General features: G+C 27.1%; 5 protein-coding genes across 10 annotated transcripts; 3 read left to right on the top strand and 2 right to left on the bottom strand.

Moving 5' to 3' along the window:
- Positions 1-429: 429 nt before the first annotated feature.
- On the top strand, positions 430-8,517 carry LOC107069999 (maestro heat-like repeat-containing protein family member 1). The gene is given in 24 exon segments (XM_015327780.2): positions 430-569; positions 721-1,803; positions 1,887-2,032; positions 2,183-2,391; positions 2,473-2,639; positions 2,712-2,963; positions 2,966-3,005; positions 3,084-3,287; positions 3,364-3,454; positions 3,532-3,684; positions 3,758-3,901; positions 4,005-4,285; positions 4,352-4,877; positions 4,948-5,105; positions 5,209-5,293; positions 5,356-5,543; positions 5,618-5,876; positions 5,944-6,121; positions 6,198-6,391; positions 6,479-6,853; positions 6,931-7,248; positions 7,425-7,775; positions 7,852-8,021; positions 8,102-8,517. Coding segments are annotated over 23 exon segments (4,722 nt in total). The 5' UTR covers positions 430-569; positions 721-1,760; the 3' UTR covers positions 8,292-8,517.
- Positions 8,082-9,984, bottom strand: LOC107070000 (uncharacterized). Of its 2 annotated transcripts, XM_015327781.2 has the most exons (7): positions 9,843-9,984; positions 9,553-9,776; positions 9,287-9,476; positions 9,077-9,198; positions 8,793-9,008; positions 8,613-8,707; positions 8,082-8,219 (listed from the first exon to the last, which is right to left on the bottom strand). In XM_015327781.2, the coding sequence occupies exons 1-6, from the start codon at positions 9,939-9,941 to the stop codon at positions 8,680-8,682; spliced, it is 879 nt and encodes a 292-aa protein (XP_015183267.2). In that variant the 5' UTR covers positions 9,942-9,984; the 3' UTR covers positions 8,082-8,219; positions 8,613-8,679. The 2 variants fall into 2 exon arrangements, with proteins under 2 accessions (XP_015183267.2, XP_089035367.1); XM_089179241.1 differs by lacking the exons at positions 8,082-8,219; positions 8,613-8,707 and having other exon boundaries at positions 8,714-9,008.
- A 77-nt stretch (positions 9,985-10,061) lies between these two features.
- LOC107069952 (uncharacterized) lies at positions 10,062-12,152 on the bottom strand. 4 transcript variants are annotated; one of them, XM_015327686.2, is made up of 5 exons: positions 11,822-12,065; positions 11,458-11,657; positions 11,173-11,386; positions 10,801-10,917; positions 10,062-10,718 (listed from the first exon to the last, which is right to left on the bottom strand). In XM_015327686.2, exons 2-5 carry the CDS (start codon positions 11,611-11,613, stop codon positions 10,519-10,521), a joined length of 687 nt encoding a protein of 228 aa, XP_015183172.1. In that variant the 5' UTR covers positions 11,614-11,657; positions 11,822-12,065; the 3' UTR covers positions 10,062-10,518. The 4 variants fall into 4 exon arrangements, with proteins under 4 accessions (XP_015183172.1, XP_015183169.2, XP_015183168.2 ...); XM_015327683.2 differs by having other exon boundaries at positions 10,504-10,718; positions 12,036-12,152; XM_015327682.2 differs by having other exon boundaries at positions 10,504-10,718; positions 11,959-12,095.
- A 149-nt stretch (positions 12,153-12,301) lies between these two features.
- Positions 12,302-15,439, top strand: Kpc2 (Kip1 ubiquitination-promoting complex subunit 2). Of its 2 annotated transcripts, none has more exons than XM_015327677.2 (9): positions 12,302-12,649; positions 13,009-13,187; positions 13,281-13,468; positions 13,567-13,727; positions 13,799-14,004; positions 14,098-14,276; positions 14,372-14,562; positions 14,633-14,771; positions 14,856-15,439. In XM_015327677.2, exons 2-9 carry the CDS (start codon positions 13,018-13,020, stop codon positions 14,996-14,998), a joined length of 1,377 nt encoding a protein of 458 aa, XP_015183163.2. In that variant the 5' UTR covers positions 12,302-12,649; positions 13,009-13,017; the 3' UTR covers positions 14,999-15,439. The 2 variants fall into 2 exon arrangements, with proteins under 2 accessions (XP_015183163.2, XP_015183164.2); XM_015327678.2 differs by having other exon boundaries at positions 12,574-12,866.
- Positions 15,440-15,577: 138 nt separating this feature from the next.
- LOC107069954 (coiled-coil domain-containing protein 25) lies at positions 15,578-16,911 on the top strand. The gene is made up of 5 exons (XM_015327687.2): positions 15,578-15,762; positions 15,900-15,947; positions 16,035-16,126; positions 16,223-16,605; positions 16,715-16,911. Exons 1-5 carry the CDS (start codon positions 15,738-15,740, stop codon positions 16,794-16,796), a joined length of 630 nt encoding a protein of 209 aa, XP_015183173.1. The 5' UTR covers positions 15,578-15,737; the 3' UTR covers positions 16,797-16,911.
- Positions 16,912-16,922: the final 11 nt, after the last annotated feature.

Below are 16,922 nucleotides of genomic sequence, written 5' to 3'. Positions count from 1 at the left end.
TGTACACTCATCGTTATATATTACGGTCATTATAAACATGATGAAAGACTATTTTAATTGAACACAATCTCAATAAATATACATGTTGTCGTTGATTAATCATCCAGTTATGTCAGATGTACTAAGAACTCAAATGGTTTATCATTTTGTTGCTAGATGCCGTTTTACTCGCCATAATTTTCTACTATTTTACCGATATAAGCTACATTTATTTTTTAACAAATAATTATTACATATTTTAGAAAATAGTCTATTTTTAAATTTAATTATATGTCATTTTTGATACTTCAATATCATTTGTTCAAAAAATGTGGTTACATTAAAATTTAAATTTCCCTCTTATCATTACGCCATCTGCCGGTCAAATTTAACACTTCATGTACCAGATCGATAAACAGTGTACATTATTGCACGTGTTTCACACAATTTTATTTTATTGTTGCAATAAATTTTACTTACATACAGTTAAAATAAAACAATAAGCAACGCAATATGTTTAAAAAAATGAATAATGCAGTTAATACTGTAACGGATGTCGTAAAAGGAATGTATTATGATCCATTTAAATGGTAAATATCCTATAAATTTATAATAAATAATTATATGTATTAAATCTTTCTTAAGTCAATTTTAAGGACTAACCTTTTTATCTAATATTAATTAAACATAAATATTTAATAACTAATTATTTATTATATGTAACACCATATATTTCTGCAGGTCGATGGTGAAAAGCATTGCATTTTTTTCATTGGGAGTTAAAATAGCTTTAGAATGTCAAGGAATGGATATTATGCCACCGGTTACAGTTTAAAACAAATCTAGCAACAATGATTCATTGTTAAGCTTGTTGACATCTAACATACCTCACCAGGATTTGTTTTAATCAAACATCATTTTTAATGAAATAGATTGTACTATAATTTATTACCATCTTATATTTCAATACTTGTTCTTGTATATATTTTACATAACAAATCAATAATTAAAAAGTAAAAATGTAAATCATAGTATATATCACGTATTTTCATGGTTAATATTATTCTATAATTGATAAGTATAAATACATATAAAATATGCGAAATAAAAAAAATATGAAAATATCGTTGAATCTTATTTTATAAATATAAATATTAATTGTAACTATTTAATATTCCTTCTGTTAAAAAAAAATAAAAAAAATCTTGTCCTTTGTTTTTATTTATTGGAACAATAATAAAAATTGTTCAAACGAATAATTTCATTTTATAAATAAAGTATTTATTTATGTGCTAATGTAAATAACTATCTTAAAATAAATTGTTATAAGTTCAGTATATGATATAGTTACGTATAAGATAACACGAATGTGGTAAATACCAACGCAATAACATTTTTACTACATTGATACCAGTGTGTTATCCATATGTATACTAAACAGATAATATTACCTGTACACGGTGTCATCCTGATGATGTTGAATTTACGTTGCTTATTCGTTTCTAACAACGTGACAGTGCTAGTTTATTAATCAAACGAAACAATTGGAAATATGTTCGTCTACAATTAAAAAAAAAATCCAAATAATTAAACGTTAATTTAAAACGTGACATGTGAAAGTGTACATTTTTAAAAATAAATACGAGTTGTACGTGTGTGTATATCATGTAAACGAATTTACTACGAATATGATCATTTTATTATTTTAATTATCTATATTTTTATTGTAATATATACATATATATATATATATTTAATCAAGATTTGTAAAATAATTCATCATGAAAGAAGAAATGGAAAATTCTTGTCATTCTGAGTTACCAGGTATTTTTTATCAAATAATAAATTAATTATATTGAAAATATATCTTTGAGTGAAATATGACAGGTTATGTTTTATTTGTTTAGCTGTAATTGGAGCATTGTTAGATACATTAGATGATAAATCAGCAGATGTCAAGCAGTCGGTAATTAATGCAATTAAAAAAATAGCTGAACAAAATCCTGAAGTCGTCATTCATGCTGCTGTATATTTTTGGGAACTTCATAGAAAGGTATATTTGATTTACTATGTTATGTTTAACACGTAAGATCTGTCATGAATAAAATCCTCATTTCTCATGTTTTGAGTTATAAAACACATCACAAATCTTACATATTGTTATAGTGCAAAGGTTTTAATTAATTTTTATTTGTTTATTTAGATATCATCAGAACATATGGCTTCATTATTAACAGTGATGTCTGAAACATGTCAATGCCATGGTGCACATTTGAATAGGGATTTAGCTTCATCGGTTGCAGAACTAGCTGTTAATGAACTCATGGGGAATGCTGAAAAAGAAGCTGTAGAATTATTAATTTCATTGAGTCAAATACATTGTACACAAGCATTAGGTGTCCTCTTGACCAAGTAATCTTCTTTCTTTTCTTTGATTGCACTATTATCATATATTCAATATTTATTTATAAATGATCAAATATTTTTAAATAGATTGGAACCTGGAATATTACCACACCATACAGTAGTTCGTACTTTAGGAATGATAGCAGAACGTAATCCACTTACAATGATATCTTTCTTCAAAATAACATTAACTATTATGATTCCAATGTTAACTCAAACACGTGATGAGATATTAAAAAATGCATTCTGTCTTAGTAAGTTTATAATTGTCGAATAAAATTTTTTATACAAAATATTTGATTAATTAACATATTTTTTTTATACAGCACTTGGAAAGATTGCCGAAGCCATAAACGATTATATATTAAATACAGAAAAAAATGCATCTCCAGAAATCAGTAAGGAAACGTTTAAAGAAGAAATATGTTCTGCTTTTGATGTATTAACATTTACTTGGATAAAAACAGCTAAGGATTATAAAGGAGTTGAAGCAGTGTTGTCAGCAATTGTTCATATGATACCATTGCTACCCCAAGAAGTAGATTGCGAAAGAATTGTTAAATTAACACCCATGTTATTGAATTTTGTAAAAAACCTAACACTCGTTTAGGAGCAGTTAGGTATACTCTCATTTATAAGTTGTTTTATTTATTTACAATGATGCATTATCATTTCATCAAACTTATTTAATATTGTAGAGTCTTAGCAATGGTTTTGAGTTGTGCTATGGAAAACGAGAAAGAAGCTCTTCGTTCATTTCTAGAACAGATACATCAAGTTTTATCCGAATTAGTTTGTACAGTTCCATTTGAGGCATCTCGAGATGTACTTTTAACGCATTATCAAGTTTTACAATGTTTTAGATCATTGATTATATTATATCCAGAAGAAGGCTTAGATAGGTAATGGTTTTTTGAATTTATAATAGATTTAGAAAATTTTTAATTATAAACAATACTTAAATATATATTATTGTAGAATTTTACAACAATTGAAGTCCACATCAGTATCTCAGAAGGCACGAGCTTTGGTAGTTCTTAAACATCTTATTAATACACTTCCATCTGAGGTATTAAAAACATTATAATAAATAATATTTAATAAAAAAACAAATGTATATATACATGAAATCTTCAATATTTCTAGGATGATACAACATTACAACGAATTGCACTTAGTTTACAAGAATCTTTGGGAGATAATAGTGCATTGCAAATGGTTGGAGCCATTGTAACACTCGCAGCACGTCCTACGGTACCACTTTTACCATCACAAAGAGCAACCTTCGTTCGTTATATGGTAAATAATTATACAATGAAATGATTGAAATTAAATAAAGAAAATGTTAAGTATATTTTATCAATTATTTAAGGTAACTCATTGTGGTACAAAAAATGATGAATCAGATGCATACGCAGAAGCATTGCATTTACTTGCAACAACAGTTGACGGTGCAGAATCTTGGTTGTGGCCTTGTTTAATACGTGCTTTACTGGATCCAGCTTGTGTGTCGTCGGTATATATATATATATTGACAAATAATTCATAATACAAAAATATTACAAAACTTGCATTATATTACAAATTAATATGTAATCTCATTATTGATATTTTTCTAGGTAGTATCTATATTGCGTGCTTTAGCACCTTTAGCTATAAAAATAGTTAACAGCGGTAATGCATCGAATAATCAACGAGATTTTCCTGGTACTAAAGTTTTAAGCAGATGTTTAGAATTATTGGGAGATGTACAAAATCGATTACCCATCATAACATTTTTAAAAGCTGCAGCACCTTTATTGGGACATCAACTTATGCCATATTGGGATGAAAAATTAAATGAGATAACACATTTTTTAAAAGACGAATTTACTGTTAATGTCAAATTAGTGGAACAACGGTACGTTTCTTATCTGTTTTCTTAAACGAATAAATGATATTAAAGATTTGATTTCAATAATTATAGAAATCTGAGTTGGGAAGAGAAAATAGTTGAATTTTTAGAGGAAAGCATGGAATTAGAAGGAGAAGCATGGAGCTTAAAACTCGTTGATGAATTAGCTGTAAAAGCTAGTATACCTCATGTAGCACCATTGTTAGCATCAATGTGTAGTAGTAATGCACATATAACACTTCTTATCGAACTTGCACGTTCAAATACATCGAATGAAGAATACGCAAGAGCTGTTGGAATTTGTTCAAAACGACATTTGAATGTTGTTATTAAATTAATGGAAGAAGCTTGTATGGCTGAGGACACAAGAAAAATTCCTGCTAAATTATTAGGTTTTGTTAAAGATTCTAAAGCTATAGCTACAGCGGAAGCTGCAAAAGCTGGATTGTTAAAATGTTATGCTGAAATTGCACAAAGGGGAGATGTAGAAAAATTATATTCTTCGTTCGAGAAAAATATATTATCATGGATTATACGACAATTGAGTGACTGTAAAGAATTAACTACTAAAGAAGCTGGATTATTAGCATTAGAACAAGTAATTCGATATTTTATTCATGTATAAAGGTATCTTTATACGATTATATTTATTAGTCAATTTTGTTAAGGTTGCCAACGCTGTTCATCCTAATAGATTGCAAAAATCAACGGGATTATATGCAAAAAGTAATGCGCTTGCTATATTATTAGGAATTTTGCAATCATCTACAGGATATCGACCATTACAACTGTACCCAAAAGTATTGAAGACTATAGTATCACTTGTGTATCCTTTTTCTACAAAATTATCTATAATAGATGTATTAATTTTATTATTATTATTATTATTATATTATTGTATCAAAAAATTCCTGAAAATTTAAATATAGACGTGTACCACCTGAATTGAATTCAGATGAAAAAGGAATTTTGTTGAGCTCAATTTTGGATAAAGTTATAGGTGCCAGTACAGAGGTAAACAACACACAATGTACAAATATTTTCATGATATCTAATGTAATGTATTTTTTTTACAGGTAGTTTTATTGCTACAATCAGAATTTATGCAACAGGTAATAGACGAGTTAGGAATTGCATGTTGCGAAATTGTATCCGATTCTGCAGATGCATTAGCTGATCTTATTGACATAATGTTACCATGGATGCAATCGAAATCAATCACCGAAAGAAGAACTACCTTATTAGTGTTAAGAATGGCACTCAGGTAAATTAATCATTTTTATAACAAAGTATTATTATTATTATTATTTTTATATTAATTTAATTTTCCATTTATAGATCATACTATAATTCTTTAAAGTATACATATCCTGGTGGTAAATTAGAACCAGGAAGACTTATGGGAAGAGTTTTATCGTGGTGTGCAGATTCAGAACGTTCACTTAGACCAATAGCGATAGATTGTGTAGCATTGTCTTTAAATATTGGAGCACGTCATCGTGCTTTAACATCTGATAATAATTTAGACAAAGATTTAAATAATTCTAAGAAGATTATTGTTGGTGAAGATCCCAAAGCTTTTTACGATGGCATCAAGGTAAGTTGATTATACTTCACGATGTTTCCTATAATAAATCTAATAATATATATTTTTTTATATTTAGGTCTTAACAACAGCTGTATCTGAAAGAATTAATAGTGGTGACATAATCAGCTTAGCAGAAGGTTTAATAGAAGCTTTGTTGTTTCGTGGAGAAGCAAGTCTTGCTGCAAGTATAGCTTTATCTCAACATTTAAAAGTTCGAGGATCGGAAATATCTAGAAATGATATTACTTTGGTTGGTGAGTATTTAGATCAATATTTTGTACAAATTTCAATATGATAATATATTTATTTTCTTGTAATTATTCTATATAGATAATATTATTGCACAAATGAGACAAATGGAAGATATTAATTATAGAAAAAGTACATCAGTTGCTATTAAATCTTTAATGGAACATCATCCTGAAGAAGTAATTGAACGACTTTTATGTCAACCATTACCATTGGATAGAGGAAGCGAAGAATGTTGGAAGGCACTTGGTATCAGTTCAGATTTAGGCACTCGTGTATGTTTTAATGATATTTTAATTAATTATTTTTAAACTATTAAATTTTAATTCAATATATTACAATTCCTAACTTCATTTTCTTAGGCTTTGGAATTACTTTTAATAAACTTAGAAAACAATCATTTATTCATGGAAACTGCAACTACACAAAATGGAAAAAATGATGTTGCATCTTTTTCATCATTGGCAGCTATTGTTGCTCTACAACATTTATTACAATCTTCAAATTCGAAAGAGATGATCAATAAAGAATTACCAAATCTATTATCAGTATTATTGAAATATTTATCAGGATGGTTACACGTTGATGCTCCTATATGCGTTGTTAATACCAAATTTGGTTACGTTCCAAATAGAGAAGGATGTAAGATAAATCCATATACAGAAGTTTATTCCGCATTAATTAATGTATTAACTACAGTTGATTCAAACATAGCATCGAATTTACTTAACGAAAGTGTGAGCTAATTATTTCTATTTAAATGTATATTTAAAAAAAAGTTGCAATGTTTATTAAAATAATTTATTAATTCTAGTCATTTATCTCTGAAACGCAAACAGAGGAAAATATAGTGGCAATAGTACGTTCAATGGTTAAATGTATATCTACGAAGAATAACGTATTGTTATCTTTGGGTCAATCATTGGGAAAAATGATGACCAGTACAATATGCGCGCAGAGAGTGGTAGCTACTACTTTTTATTCCGAATTAATAGGAAAAATTAATTATAATGGTATATGGCTCGATGGAATCATAAATACATTGTATGAAGCTAAAGCTGATTCGTCTCCTTTGGTTCGAAAATTAGCTACTATCGGACTCGCAAGAATTGCTTATTTAGAGCCTAAACAGGTAAACAAATGTTTGTATAATCATATTTTTCAAAATAGTACATCTTAATATATATAAATTACGTGTCATGTAATGTTGTCCGCAATGGACTCTTAAACTACTGAACCGATTTTAATCAAATTTTCCACACTGTGTGCAGTTTCATCATGTTTTTATATAATATTATATTGTTTCAGGTTGATGAATATTTCGATAATTGTATGGATGCTTTGCTCGATGGTTTGGAAGAACCTGCTAGTGGTGATGGAGGCAATGATGTGATTTTAGAATCGTTACGTGGTCTTTCTGTATTATTGTCAGTTCAATTTGCTCGTCCAGTAAGTCCTCGAGTTGTACTTGCTTTAAAACCATTTATTGAAAAAGAAAATTGGGAAATGAGATTAGCAGCTATAAGTGCATTAAGTGCTGTAGCTTCTAGTTGGCAAAAAATTGTTTTATCACAAGACGATGATATAAGGGATCATCTTTTGGGTTGTTTACCATGTCTTACGATAAGACTAGAAGATGAAAATATCACAGTGGCTAAGGTACCCTATTAATAATTATTAATTATTTATTTTACAAATTTTCTATTTTAATATATTTTATTATTATAATCAACAGGTAGCACAAGAAGCTTTACGTAATACAGCAAGTTTATTGCAATGTCAACCATTGTTTGATATAATACACGCTTCTTTAGGACCAAATATTGAATTTCATTTTGAAAAATTTATTTCCAATTTAATTCAATGTCTACAAAAAGAGCTTCCACAAAGAGCTGAAGAACTTAGGTATAAATTATATTGTTTTGATTTCAACGTTATTACATTCATTACTTGTGGGACTCATCTTAATTATTTACTATTTTCAGAAATGCTGTAGTTCGAGGATATTCAAGGTCCGAAAATTGGAATACCAGGGCCACATCTGCGTTACTTTTAGGATACTTTGGTTCACCAAGACCAGAAGATATACAAAGATTGCTCCAACTGTTAAAAGATACAGAAAGCATTGTCAGAAAACGTGCAGCACATGCACTATCCTTATGTTTTATTTTATGATGCAATGAATAACTTGTGAATAATAATATTCTTGCATTATTATTTTCTAATATTTTAATGTAAGATCAAATAATTCTAGATTCAACGATTGTTACATAGTCAAAAAAAAAAAACAAATTTCCTTAACCATTTCTTCATCTATTTGAAGCTTAATATATACATATATTTATACAAGATTAATCATGATAAGAAATTGATATATATTTATTTTAACAATCTATATATATACATAAAAAAAAAAAAAAAGCAATGAATTATTTCAAATGCTATTACTATTTATATATAAAAAGAAAAAATAATCATCATATTTTATATACGTACTATTTAAATAATATAATTTTCAGTAAATGTTTTTAGCAATGAAACAAATCTTGTCAAATATTTCTCTTTATAATTTACAATTTTCGAAATACTTTCTGCAATATAAATTGATAGATAAAATATTAAATTATGATGAAATATATACAACAATAATAAAATATATTAAACAAATGTACATACTGATGAAGTGCCTGTGATACAGATAAATCTGGATGAGCACTTGGTAATACCTTTTTTTCTAAAGGAATACCTAAACCAATATGTTGTCTATAACCACCATAAGATGAAGGTAATTTATGATAAGGTAAACGCAATTTATCTTTGTCTAATAATTGTTTCACCATCATCACACGTTCACTTTCTTGTTCCATTTCTAATTTCTTACTTTCTGCATTACTAGAAATGATTAGAAATAATTGTGTTAATTTTTAAGAAAAATGTATGATATATTATTATCAATTTACCTATCTATAGAATCTAATTTTGTAATATTATTCAATATAAATGAACGATCTTGTAATTTATCCCATTCTTCAGCTTCTTTAGAAAATCGTGCTGATAAAGAACACAATGGTTTTTGCTTACTCTGTAAAATAAATATTTCAATCAATTAGTTATTTATTATTTGAACATTTAATTAACATAATAAAACAATGATTACATAGAGAACATACTTCTTTAGATATTTCTTCGATATTTATTTCAGTGGTACATGGATGTTTTGATTTAAAATCACCCCAAACATCTTTACTGTTATAATGAAATGTTGTCGTGTATGTAAAATCAAGTAATAATTTTCTCGTATCAGAATTTTGTATATCATCGAGACTTATACTTGGTGTCATATAAACACGTGGCCTAGATCTGCATTATTATTTCTTTATATATATATATATGAGTATATTATTTCTTTACATATTACAAGAATTATTTCGTTGACCTTATCACTTCATGATTTCGATGATCTCCAAGAATTTTGTGTCGAGTTATTGGCTTTATAGAAACACTTACTGCATCTTTAGATTGCCAAAGAGTATTAAATGGTATTCGTTTATCATAACTCAAACGTTGAAAAGTATCATGAGTTGAAAATGGCAGTTTCAATGAGTCCATACATTTGGTATCCTTTGATGACTTTAAATCATCTGTTATTACAGGAGTTTTCTAACAACAAAAAATACGATCAATTATTTTACATAATATAATTGTTTAACATAATTATAAATTTACCTTTGTTAAACTTAATGGATGTTCTACATAATCGTATTTGTAAGTAGTTGGTTCTTCATAAAGATGTATATTTCTTTTATGTTCAACACAATCTGCCATGGTTTTGATATTTAATCAATGTTGAGATGTAACAGTGAAGTTTGATATATATATATATATTCTAGATACATCATTGTTTTATAAAAAAAAAAAAAAAGAAAAGATATAACCAAGGAGAAATTGATTGTTGACAGATATTTTATATATTGTTAACATAATTATACATCGGGGAAGAAAATCTGATATAATATTCTCATTGATCTCTTATAAGATAAATCTTAATATATATATAAATTACATGTCACGTTGTTTGTCCGCAATGGATTCCAAAACTATTGAACCGATTTTAATCAAATTTTCCACACTGCCTGCAGTTTCATTCAACTTGAAAGATAGGATAGTTTATATCTCAATTAATAATGAAATTATTTGTTTATTAACAAAGAATCATGATTATCTCTGTTAGTTCGATAAGATTCTAACAGATGACGTGTGTATTGGACTGATTGTGAGTCAGTACAGCAACATGTGCCGGGGAATCCCTAGTTTATATATATATATATATATATATATATATATATATATATATAATATGAAAATAGTAAAAAAATGTACAAGAAAATCTCGAATATGAAATTTATTTACTATGCAATTTTTCAATGCAAACGCTAAGTTGTTGAAGACGATGTAATAAATGTCTCATATTTGCACTTGATTGTCTTAAACCAGACTGATCGCTACCAACTTCTTGTTTTTGACCTAATTCAAAATGAAGTCTTGCTAAACGTTCCTGTTGTTCTCTAATCTCTGTCATTTGTTCCATACTGCAATCTTTACCTATATATTTTGTATATTAACAATTTGATCTCTTTATGTCTCGTTTAATCTTTTTTACTTGTAGACATTAATAAATACAAACCAAAGGCTCGTAAATTTCCGCTATGAAAATCTTCCAATAATTGCAGTAATGCTTGTTCCATGCGTCTGACATCGGGTACCTCTGATAAAAAACAATGGTGTTTGCACGGCGTCATGTCTATTATTTAATTATGACACCAAAACAAAACCAAAATGCGTGTGATCAATTGAAAAATAAAATGTAAATCAAAATAATTGCGAAATATTCTTTTACAAAAAAAAAATATATATATATATATCATTTTAAATCATATAAAAATAAGTAAGAGTGCAGAAATCAAATGAATGATTACAATGAAAGCAAATAATACAAAATATACAAATAAAATAATAAAATATGTGGATAAATTAGCATAGTACAAATTAGTAATACCTTTTTGTTGTCTATTGAGCCTTGGAGGTTCTGGTCGATTAGGTCTTTGTTTTTCTTTTTCATTGATATAAATCAAACGAGATTGATTGGTAGTATGATTAGAAAAAATATTAGCTCTACCAGAAACCATAGAACCTTGACTCGTTGCTTGACCCGAACTACCTTTACTAATGATAGGTGAAGTCTGTGCATTGCTCTCCCATAATACTTGTTGCTAAAGATTTATTCATTGATTAATATATATATATATCTGTATTGTTAATTAAAGCAACATATTATCCATACCGAAACATGAGAGCTATGGGTTTCATTTTTACTTGGATGTTGTGATCTTGCTGGGGTTGATGGTGGTGTAGCTTCACCACCACGACTTAATGGTTCTTCACATTCTTCTTCTTGAACCAATTGTTGTAATTCACCGCAACCTGATTCCTCTGCCATTATGATAACTTCAAATTATGATATCTTTTGTAATTAATAATTGTCTATAAAAATAATATTTCATTTATCTTATTATTATAAAATGTAATAGTGTTTGATATTGCTATGTTTATAATTTAAAAGAATTATCATTTTTTGTTTTTTAAATAATCTACAATATTAATACAAAGAATTATTGATATATAATGTAATTTTTAATTTATATTACTTTTATTGCTATTGCTATTTTGTTATCTTAATAGAATATGTAATAACAAATAGAATACACATGCGCATAAAATTATGGACTATGATCAGGGTCACACCACAACAACATGACAACTTCGAATAATTATAACTTCTCACATTATATTACGACGATGATTCATTCGTATAGGTATTATTAGGGCTTTTAATACTTGACTTTTAAAACGTATACGAACTTAAGTCATGTTTCTTTTGTTTATCCCATAGTGCATTTTACGAGTCTAGTCCATATTGCCATTTAAATACTTGGTCGGTAATGATGAGTTTTCTGTTTGTTACCGATAGCCGATAAAGTCAATTCTTTCCAATCAACACAGGATAAATTCTTTATTCTTAATAATATCATGTCTTGTTTTTGGTTGTAAAATCAATAATAATTATAAATATGATCAATATCATATGATCACAGTCAGGCCTCTGCAGGCCGCTTATACAACTATACCTCAAATGATAAAACAGACCAACAAACATTAAGAACAAAAGAACAATAGTTAATGGCGTATACACACTACACAACACACAACGCATTGTACTCACCACGTGTTTTTAAGACTTAATTTAACTACTTGTTATACATATTAAATACAGATTTATCAATATAGTTATCTACACACGTTAATCATGTTGTATATCATTAATCTAATGGTATTAGTGAACAGTGTTACCACATGACATTTTCTAATAGCGCTATCTATCGGAATAATGACAATATTATTGATCATAAACAAAAATTGTATTTGATAATTGCATAATGATTTAAATTAATGCAAGTTTGGTGCATCTCAATTCTGTAAGAGATATACTTTGAAAACAATTAATTAATAACAACAATATTAATTGGGTTAACTTTATTTAATACAATTTGATGTAACTTAATTAAAAATCTATGTATACATATTTAACTAACAATTCTGCATGCTAATGATAATATTAAACATATTATAATAAATCAAAATTAAAATCATTATTAACAAAATAATTCATTAAATTCAACGTTTATAAACGAAGTAAGTAATTTGTATAATATATTATTCAAGTGAAAGTTCAAACATGAAGAGTCGAATGAACATATTTTCCCCCCCCCCTTCCTATTTATTTTGAATAAAAGTAAACAAAAGATATTGTTGACATAGATTGTTTGTATTATAGGCCAAATTGATGATTCCATGGATGCGTAACCGAATAGCAGAAGCCTGGTATAATAGAAAGAGTCCAAGGACTGCCGAAAGGCAGTCCTTGGCTCCTTCTTCAACAAGCACAGGCAATTCAGAAAATAACAAAAGCATGAATCTGACACCCTTAGGTCAATTTTTCGTTAAAGTTATCAGGTTTGTTATTTTATAATATTAATAAATATTCATTAATTTTCTTCATTAAATATTAAAAATATTCAATTATTATATATATTTTTGTTTATACAGTACGAATGGTTTTGTATATAATGTGGAGGTAGACATGAATACAAAGATTCAAACTATTAAAGAAATAGCGGTTCGATATTTTCACCAAATGAATCAACCAATTACCCTATATCGTTTAGTCCATGCAAATAAACTTAAACCACTCGCAGATTGTAAAACAGTTCAGGAAGAAGGAATTAATTTTCAAGGTAAATTTTAATTATTATTATTATTAACGGTAGACCGTGTAGACATTATGTATATCATATATGTATGTATATATATATATATATTATTTTGATTTCAGATGAATTATTATTAATGTCATTCAATCCTTATTTTAAGAAACTCTTTTTATCGGAAGTAAATATCAAAAGTCCAAGCGCAATAGATGTACAAAATGCTACTTGTAATTTACCCATAAAAAATCCACCTAAATATATACCACCTTTTGGTTTTGATTTTCATGTAAGATTATATTTATGATATATATATTGTATAATATTTATTAAATATTTGTGTTTTATCTATGATTTTAGGCTGAAACTCGTAAAATTATATTAACACTTGTATCTTTATCGGCTCGATTATTAATGGGTAGTTCAGAAGCATTAAATCTATTTCAAACGATTAAAAAGAAATTTCAAAAATCATGTTTACCGACAATTAGTGAAAGAAATATTAAAGCGATAATTGGTTTTCAATTTTCTAGGGAACAGGCTGTTGCAGCACTTTACGTAAAAAAGTAAGTAATATAATGATATAATCATATATTTTTTATTTTTTTTGTTCAAATAAAATATGTGATGTAATATAGTAAATTATATCATTTTTATAGGAATATTTTGTCAGATGCTATAAATTGCCTGATAGAACATCAATATGAACCACCTGAGTTTTTTGATATGCCAGTAATGTTAAATTTAATAGCCAAAAAGAATTCCAATGAAGAAGATATTAATTCATCAGAGATGATACAAATTAGCTATTGGGATGCATGCAAAGATCTTTTTAATGGTAATAATATTGCACATTAAAACATCATTCAATACATGGATATCTGAATTTGTATTACTTATAACATAAATATTATTGATTGTATTAACATTTAGATGGAAACGCGAAATACGTGGAAGAGAATTTGTTAAACATTGTAACTGTCTTGATAGAATATTTTCGTTATACCAGAAAATTGAATTTTTGTGTAGACCGTGAATGGATAATAAGATTTAAGGAAATGGGTTTTTCAGAAAGAGATATAATAGAAGCATTAAAAATATCTGCAAATAATGCAATAAATGCGGTAAGCATAATATTGTATCAAATGTAATATCTATATTATTATAATTACAAGATATTTGTACTATTTATAGTGTGAATGGTTACTTGGTAATCGAGATTCAAGTTTAATATATATGGATGTCGGTCTTAATCCAAATGATTTGATTTATCAAGCTATTTTGAATGATCCTCAAGTACAACTCAGTATTAATAATCCAAAAGCTCTTCTCGGTAAATTATAAATTGATTTTCTTTTTAATAGAATCATTTAAAGATATATGTCATTTTATGTTATTATTAAACTATTCTTCACAGTATACTTAAACATGTTAGATGTACCTATGAGATCAGCCGAATGGAGCAACGATCCCGAAATCTGTCCTGTATTTAGTCAAATATTTAAAACCTATCATACCGAAAAACATGGCCTTGATTTTAATCGTTATGCAATAGAATAATATTATTATTTTCAAATGAAAATCTTCGTTATCTATGGGACAAACATATTTTCATATTAAACTTACAAAAATAGATCTTATTGCAAGATATAAATATATATATATATATATGTTGATTGACAAGAAATTTGGTATTTCAATACAGTTTGTTAAAAAGAGATAGAAAACAAAATCACATATTTACTGAATTAACTAATATTCTTAAAGATCATATTAAAAAGATCTAATATAATCTAAGTCATTATTTAATTATTAGCTGTTCGACGAAAGTAATAACTTTAAAGTAATATATAAATTCTGTTTTAACTGTTTATTATATAGAAATGATTTCAAAAGAAATAGAAATGTGCTGTGTATTTATATATAAGCTTATTTATTTTAAAATAACAATGTCTCTCTTTGTACTTTTTAAATTTATATAATAAATTAAATATTTATCTACGTTATACTATTAATTATAATATATCTTTATTTCGATTTTTAAAATGTTAAGCTTCAATTTCAAATATTCAGATTATTCTATTACAATAAATAAGTAATTATTAATGAGAATGTATATAAAAATATTGTAATTACAATTTAAATGAAGAATTTGAAAATTCGATAGTCGATATATTAATAATCGATAGTAGTCGAATTTTTAGTCGCTCGGTGGCGCTAGTTTCGTTATTATTTTTGACAATTGTTTTCGACAGTTCGTTTCGTTAGCACGTGCATTTATACAAATAATTACGAAACAATGGTTTATTATTTTACAAGTAACGGTAATTAATAATCTTTATATCGTACATTTCTTAACAATTCATCTATATTATATTTTACTTGCGAATATAATTATAATTATAATTTTTCATGAGAATGTTTTGAGGTTAGGATGTAAATGATTATTATTTCATTGCAGTTGTACAACCACCAGTAACATTATTCATGGGAGTTGATAAATATGAAAGTAAGTTGAATATTACTTTTTATCGTAATAATTATTAATTAATAAAAGATTAATATATTAATATCATTTTGATACATTTTATTATAGACGAGGATTTAATTAAGTGGGGTTGGCCGGAGGATGTTTGGTTTCACGTGGATAAATATTCATCGGCTCATGTATATTTACGATTACACCCGGTAAAAATCATTTCTAAATTTATTTCAATATTATTATTATTGTAAATAATTGTAAACAATAGATTATCTTCTCTTTCTTTTCTGTATTATATTTAGGGCCAAACGATAGACGACATACCAAGTACAGTTTTGGAAGATGCTGCACAATTGGTAAAAGCTAATAGTATCGATGGAAATAAAATGAACGATATCGATGTCGTCTACACGATGTGGTCTAATTTGAAAAAAACCCGAGGAATGGAAGTCGGTCAAGTTGGTTTTTATAAGGAGAAAGATGTTAGAAAAATTCATGTTGCTAAACGTGTGAATGCTATCGTTAATCGACTGATTAAAACCAAACGTTCTGAGCAAGTTAATTTACAAGCGGAAAGAGAACAAAGAGATAGAAGTGAAAGAGAGGATAAGAAGAGACTTTTGAGGGAACAAAAGGAAAAAGAAAAAGCGGAAGAGAAAAGACGTCAAGAAGAAGCCGAAATAAGGTATGCTCTGTTTCCCCATTTATAATTATTCAATTTTTCTTATATTCCAATGCGTCGTGCATATTATTATTATTATTATTTAATAATATATCTTTATGTGTTTCTATAGAAGCTATAATTCGTTATTCAATTCGCAAAGCATGACGTCAAATACAGAAACCAGCGGTTATGATTCGGATGACTTTATGTGATGAATTCAATATTATTTAAATTATTACAAGTGGTGCCTATTGTAAAATATATTTTATGTATATTACAAAGAATATTATTAAAATAAAATAGAAAGCACTTGTATTGATCATGTTATATGATGATAA

Source organism: Polistes dominula, unplaced genomic scaffold (assembly GCF_049000335.1).
Source record: "Polistes dominula isolate Pdom_NZ unplaced genomic scaffold, Pdom_raw_medaka contig_37, whole genome shotgun sequence".
NCBI classification, from domain to species: domain Eukaryota; kingdom Metazoa; phylum Arthropoda; class Insecta; order Hymenoptera; family Vespidae; genus Polistes; species Polistes dominula.
Note: the sequence above shows the minus strand (reverse complement) of the source record. Positions and strands in the feature narration are given on the sequence as shown.

What these genes read in the sequence shown, in the direction of transcription:
- LOC107070000 (XM_089179241.1), bottom strand. Translation starts at nt 9,941, where the DNA reads ATGGCAGATTGTGTTGAACATAAAAGAAATATACATCTTTATGAAGAA. An exon ending in ATCCATTAAGTTTAACAAAG is followed by an intron (nt 9,777 to 9,842) that starts GTAAATTTATAA and finishes TTTTGTTGTTAG; the next exon opens with AAAACTCCTGTAATAACAGA. An exon ending in AAATTAGATTCTATAGATAG is followed by an intron (nt 9,009 to 9,076) that starts GTAAATTGATAA and finishes AATCATTTCTAG; the next exon opens with TAATGCAGAAAGTAAGAAAT.
- LOC107069952 (XM_015327683.2), bottom strand. Translation starts at nt 11,613, where the DNA reads ATGGCAGAGGAATCAGGTTGCGGTGAATTACAACAATTGGTTCAAGAA. An exon ending in CCCATAGCTCTCATGTTTCG is followed by an intron (nt 11,387 to 11,457) that starts GTATGGATAATA and finishes ATAAATCTTTAG; the next exon opens with CAACAAGTATTATGGGAGAG. An exon ending in CGGAAATTTACGAGCCTTTG is followed by an intron (nt 10,719 to 10,800) that starts GTTTGTATTTAT and finishes CAAAATATATAG; the next exon opens with GTAAAGATTGCAGTATGGAA.
- Kpc2 (XM_015327677.2), top strand. Translation starts at nt 13,018, where the DNA reads ATGATTCCATGGATGCGTAACCGAATAGCAGAAGCCTGGTATAATAGA. An exon ending in GCAGCACTTTACGTAAAAAA is followed by an intron (nt 14,005 to 14,097) that starts GTAAGTAATATA and finishes TCATTTTTATAG; the next exon opens with GAATATTTTGTCAGATGCTA. An exon ending in ATGCAAAGATCTTTTTAATG is followed by an intron (nt 14,277 to 14,371) that starts GTAATAATATTG and finishes ATTAACATTTAG; the next exon opens with ATGGAAACGCGAAATACGTG.
- LOC107069954 (XM_015327687.2), top strand. Translation starts at nt 15,738, where the DNA reads ATGGTTTATTATTTTACAAGTAACG. An exon ending in TTATTATTTTACAAGTAACG is followed by an intron (nt 15,763 to 15,899) that starts GTAATTAATAAT and finishes ATTTCATTGCAG; the next exon opens with TTGTACAACCACCAGTAACA. An exon ending in CAAGAAGAAGCCGAAATAAG is followed by an intron (nt 16,606 to 16,714) that starts GTATGCTCTGTT and finishes GTGTTTCTATAG; the next exon opens with AAGCTATAATTCGTTATTCA.